This window comes from Papio anubis, chromosome 13 (assembly GCF_008728515.1).
Source record: "Papio anubis isolate 15944 chromosome 13, Panubis1.0, whole genome shotgun sequence".
Lineage (NCBI taxonomy): Eukaryota > Metazoa > Chordata > Mammalia > Primates > Cercopithecidae > Papio > Papio anubis.
Genome location: NC_044988.1, coordinates 81,684,753 through 81,690,752, shown reverse-complemented (window position 1 = coordinate 81,690,752; position 6,000 = coordinate 81,684,753). Strand labels below are relative to the sequence as shown.

General features: G+C 42.5%; 1 protein-coding gene across 1 annotated transcript in view; it reads left to right on the top strand.

Moving 5' to 3' along the window:
* Positions 1–730: 730 nt before the first annotated feature.
* Positions 731–6,000, top strand: part of PTBP3 (polypyrimidine tract binding protein 3) — a 116,936-nt gene continuing 111,666 nt past the window's right edge. The window contains exons 1-2 of the mRNA XM_031654404.1: positions 731–977; positions 3,252–3,285. Of these exons, the coding sequence (XP_031510264.1) occupies positions 961–977; positions 3,252–3,285 (51 nt within the window). The 5' untranslated portion in view covers positions 731–960. The remainder of the gene's footprint in view (positions 978–3,251; positions 3,286–6,000) is intronic.

The following is a 6,000-nucleotide window of genomic DNA, read 5'->3' as shown; positions in this document are numbered from 1 at the left end:
CGCGAGCGCAGGGGCGGGCCCCGAGGGAGGGCGGGGACGCTGAGGGGGCGGGGGCGGGCCAGACGGGGACGCGCTCGCGGGGTGGGGAAGGCGGGGGCGCGGCGGTGGCGGGAGCGTGCCCGGTCCCCGCCCCTGTTTCCCACTCTCCTTCCACCTCGGACCGGCCGGGGCTCCGCAGAGGCGACGCTCGCTTGTCCCCGGAACCGCCCTGCTGCCGCCGCCTGCTTCCTCCGCTTGCGGTTAGCCCGTCAGTCCCTGCTCTGTGCGCGCCTCCGTCTGGGCCATGGATGGGTAAGTGCTAGGCGGCGCGGCGGCCGCACCGGGTTGCTCTGGCGCCGCTTCCACCCGGCTCTCGGCGGGACGCGCAAGGGCTGGGAAGCCGTGCGCGGCGCCGGCGGCCGGAGGAGCGGCCCCGGCCAAGCCCGACGGTGGGGCTTCCGGGCGTCTCTGTGGGGATCCCGGAATCGCCGAGGCGCGGTCCGCCGCAGCCTCTCTTTTCCCCACGCGGTGCCCCGGACACGTCCGCTCCTTCCCAGCCTTACTCGACACACCCGGGAGCGGAGGAAAGCCCGGTCCGGCCGCGGTGCCGGGGTCCGCCTTCCGCGCCTCGAGTCCGGGGAGCCCAGCTCGGCCTCCCGACACTTCCTCTCAGAAAATGGTGCGCGGCGCTGGGGGAGGCGGAGGCGGCGCGCGGGGCGGGCGTCCTCCTGCCGGGGGAGTTGCTGTTTACCGGCGAGGTGGGGCGAGCGGCCGACGGCGGGTGCAGGCGTCGGTACCCGTCTGGGCGGCGACCTGGTCCCAAGCCGCGGTTCCACGCGGGGTCCCCGGGCCGCCGCGGGACTTGGCCGAGGTCTCCTGACTTGTGCTGTGAGATACGTTAACGTTTTCTCGACATCAGGGATCTGGACTTAGTGACCGTGGACGCTTCCCCCTCACCATTCTCTCTCCCCAAGAAACTTAATGAATTCTCTGCCCGTGTATGTAAAATATGATGTACGAGCGATTTTCGGGGGCCTTTCAAATGCTCAAAAATTTAATGGGGGTCCGTGACCAAAATAAAAAGATTTAGAGTCTATGTATATGAACGGTGCTCTGGGGACTCAGGGATATGGGGTGGGACTTGACATATTTTGGTAATTAAAGTAACAACTATGTTAGGATCTTGGTGAATTAATTGAAGGTTGTAGTGTCTGTACCTACAGATTAAAAAAAAATCTCCAACTCGGTTTATTCCCTTTATGTATTTGAGGTTTTGTTTGGCTTGTTACCTACTTTCGATGACAAGATTTCTGTAAGGTTGTGGAATATATGCAACTTGCTAGAACAGTAAAAGTCGTTCACATGTTGCCATATAGTTGATAATTGTTATGCTATTTGAAGAAGATGAAATCTTCCAACAGGTTTTGACCTCATTAGATTTCATTTATTTTACTTTCACAATATTAAGTGTATATGACATTTCGGATTGATTCATTTGAATGCAGATTGCACACTGCTCCAGATATCGAAGTGGAATTTTAGATTTTATTCATGATTGGGATGTTCTTTATTTTTATTTAATTGAAGCTTTAAAAATTTTCTTAAAATTATAACTTTTGGGTACACAGTAGGTGTGTATATTTTGGGGGGAATTGAAGCTGTTTTTATTGTTTGAAGTTTCTTCGAGAATATTGTTGAAAACTTATTTCACATTGCCTTATTCAGTTAGATTTTATATGTTGAAAAATTTTGTGGTCGTAAAGATTTGTGTCGTACTAATATTTTGGTTCAGGCAGGCTGTGAAATTAGCATTTCATTATGTGTAGTTAATTGTCTGGAGAGTTTGACTTAAATATGGATGCAGGCTATTCTTTTGTGTCGTAAAATTTATAGTTTTAATAAAGAGGACTCTTGAATTTTGCGTCTTTGCTGTTAAACTCTAGGATAACTGTGAAGTGCAAACTTACTTTTTGATAGTGTTTAAGAAGTTAACTCTCCCTTCACCCTATTTGTGGTTTTAGAGGTAGTATTGGGTTTATTGGTTTCAATATGCAAGGCAGTTATACAGATACTGACTGGAAGGTAAGTTCATTTGGAAGTTCAGGTCGGAGCATAAGTTGCCGTTTGCATCAGAACCAATAATCGTAGTGTTAAACAATCTTATTTTTTATGCAGCAAGGGTCCAGTTACTTTTCACATTTAAATTTTAGACAAATGAATTTCAAGTTTCAGAAGTTTACAAGGAAAAATAAAAAATCTACGTGGTATTTTTAAAACAGTTTACATCATCTAGAGTCATTTGTTAACTTTTATGAGGTAATGATGACATAGGTTATTAACAATATGTAGAATGTATTTGTAGCTTTCTTCTAGGAGATACGAAAAAAACATCAATCGAAGACAGTTTCTTGGGGCTTAGAAAAGAAGAGTTTTTGTATGGCAGGACTTTAAAGGGGATTTTCACACCCTGGTCTTAAGGGATGTGGTTTAAGAATACAGTGCATTTTTGCCTTCAGGAGACTAATTAAATTTCTACATTTTCCAACAGCCTGAAAAAGATCCTTCTTCCTTTTTTGGATAGTTAAAAAACAAACCCCAAGCCACCAGTCAACATATCTTTCTAGTTCCTCCTCAAATCCCAACTGTCTCTTGTGTGTGTGTATGTGTTCATTTCCTCCTGAGAGATAATTTATACTTAAACATAGTTTTGACGTGATAGAATATTTTTAAAAAGCAAATCTTTGAAAATTTTGATGTCTGAAATGTGATGTTTGTATTTATTTTAGTTCTGAGAGACTGCCTTAACTATATTTTGGTGAGCAATTTTGGGTGGTAAATGCAGATTTGCAAGATGCCTTCTATTTCTGTAAAATCCAAGCACTGGTTTTGTTTCATTTAAAACCTCAGACACGATTATTCATGCCAGTGACTTAACAAACTCCGGTGATTTTAAGTTTTGGTTTGGCTTCGTTAAATGAGGGTAAATGGATAAACACTCATTTTTATTGAAGTACGACTATACTTTCCTAAATACTAAAAGATAACTTAGGATTTGTTTCTTGCATTGGTAGTAAGGATTTGCTTTTACACTCTGCTGTTGCTAGACTGTCTCATCATTTTTCTTTGTATTAATATTTCACAACTCATCACATTCTTATTTTTATTATTTGTTATTATAATGCTTTTCCCCCCTTATTCTTACTATCTCTGTCTTTTAAAAACTTGTTCTCTAACTTTGTTTTCCATTTTCTCTTTTTACTTTTTCCATACAGTGTTGTTACAGATCTTATAACAGTCGGTTTAAAGGTAGGAATCTTTTACTATCCTTTCATACGCATTTTTATATCTTTTGGCATATTTTCAATCTCACCTGTTCATAAAATTATCTGCTTTATTGTGTAATAGTCTTTCATTTTTACTTAGCTTCAAAATAAGTAGACCTGAGGTAATTTTGGATTTTACGTATTTATAAGGAGGAACTATAGTATTATGTATAGCAGTTAAATGTAGCCTAGGCTTAGGCTGGGTGCGGTGGCTCACACCTGTAATCCCAGCAGTTTGGGAGGCTGAGGTGGGCGGATTGCTTGAGCCCAGGAGTTTGAGACCAGCCTGGGCAACACCGTGAAACCCTATCTCTATTAAAAAAATAAAAAATAAAAAAATTAGCTGGTCATGGTAGTGCGTGCCTGTAGTCCCAGCTACTTGGGAGGCTGAGCTGGGAGAATCACCTGAGCCCGGGAAGTCAAGGCTGCAGTGAGTGTGATTGTGTCACTGGACTCCAGCCTGGGCAATGGGAGTGAGACCCTGTCTCAAAAAAAAAAAAAAAAAAAAGATAAAAAGTGAGGCGGTGGTGGCTCAAGCCTGTAATCCCAGCACTTTGGGAGGCAGTGAGATTGAGATCACACAGATCGGGAATCGAGAGACTATCTGGCTAACATGAAACCCGTTTCTACTAAAAAATACAAAAAAACTAGCGGTGGCGGTGTGGCCTGTAATCCCAGCTACTGGGAGGCTGGCGGGAGAATAAAGGCGTGAACCCGGAGGCGGGCTGCAGTGAGCGAGATCAGCGCCACTGCACTCAGCCTGGGAGACACAGTGAGACTCGTCTCAAAAAAAAAAAAAAAAAAAAAAAAAAAAGAAAAAGTGTAGCCTAGACTCTTGATTTATCTTTTTACCATGTCCTTTCTTATATCCTCTTTCATGGATGTATCAATGAGAATAATCTAAGCAGGTGACACGTCTTTCTTTAGTGCCTACTATGTGTCAGGTGTTTTACATGTATTTTTACTAATCATAGCAATCCTTCAAGGTGAGTAATCAGTATTCCCATTTTAGAGGTGAAAAAATAGCTTTAGAAAGTTCGTGTCCAAGATGTGGTACACTAGTGTTCAAACTCTTGTCTTCCAGGTACCAAAGCCTGACTTTTTTTTCATTATACCTAGCTTTCAGCAATGAGAGTTGTGTCTAAAAGGCAAACATCCAGAGAGCTGGATAATTAGTGTTTTATAATAATGATTCTTCTAGGTTTTAAATCATTTCAGTTTTACCGAAGTCTTTTCATTTATTGGGGTTTGTTTGTTTGTTTGTTTGTTTTGAGGCGGAGTCTCACTGTTGCCCAGGCTGGGGTGCAGTGGTCCAATCTGTGCTCACTGCAGCCTCCACCTTTGAAGGGGTTCAAGTGATTCTTTTGCTTTAGCCTCCTGAGTAGCTGGGATTACAGGCACACGCCACCATGCCTGGCTAATTTTTTGTATTTTTAGTAGAAATGGGGTTTCGACACGTTGCCCAGGCTGGTCTCCAACTCCTGACCTCAGGTGATCTGCCCTCCTTGGCCTCTCAAAGTGCTAGGATTACAGGCATGAGCCACTGCGCCCGGCCCATTTATTGGATTTTAAAATATAAATTAAGTAAACAGTGCCCATCTGTATAAGACTTAAAATATCTGGATGTTCTAAATGTTCCCTTAGTATTTTAATATTTGATATAGCTGAGTTGAGAATCTAGTTCTAGAAGCCACTTACAGTTCAGATTATTGTAGAAAGAAATAATTCATCTTTGTTTTTATGTATCTTACACATTATAGATTAACTTATGTAAATTTGTTCCACCACTTTGGGTCCATCTGTGTTCATCATCTCTTCTTGCTAGCAAATTTCAGGCTCCTGCTTTATTTGCATTTGTAGGATCTGACAGTGGTGTTCATTCATGGTTTTTTTGTTGTTTGTTTTTAACTCTGTCACCTAGGCTGGAGTGCAGTGGTGGCATGATCATAGTTCATTGCAGCCTCGAACTCCTGAACTCAAGCCATCCTCTTGCCTCAGCCTCCAAAGTAGTAGTAAATCTACAAGTGTGCACCACCATGCCCAGCTGGGATTTTGCTGTGTTGCCCAGACTGGTCTCAAACTCTTGGTCTCTCAGAGTGCTGGGATTGCAGGCATGAGCCACTGCGCCTGTCCTAAAAATATGTCTTGATAAGTTAAAGAAAATTTAAATGTTAGATGCAGGAACCATATTTGAATACAAGATTTGGCTTTCTGACTACCTGCTTTTAGCAAGCACTTGGTAAACAAAGATCAGATCCTACTCTGAAGAGAAGATAAGCTTACTAGTTGATTCAGTAGCAATCTTTATTTTTATAGACTTAGATACTGGGAATGTAAAATTATGCATTATCTGGAGAAATTTCTCTAAGATTGTTCTTTTTGGATTCCATCCAAGGAAGCTTAATTACCAAGTAAATACTAAGAGGCCAATAAGGCTCATAATTCATCTAGATTGTGTGAAAGATAATCTAGCAGTTACTTAATTTCCCTTGTATGCCATCTGAATATGATGACACAACAAATGGTTTCAGCCAGTGGCAAGAGTGGATTTCAGGTTATCTTCCGTAAGTTGCTTTCCTGGATTCAGAAGAGTAATATGAACTTTTAAAAAAAGAATTGAAAATGCTCTGTAGTATAACATAAAATCCATTGTTTTAGAGAAAGAAAACTGAGTTGTTTTTAGAGATTAAGTGATTCA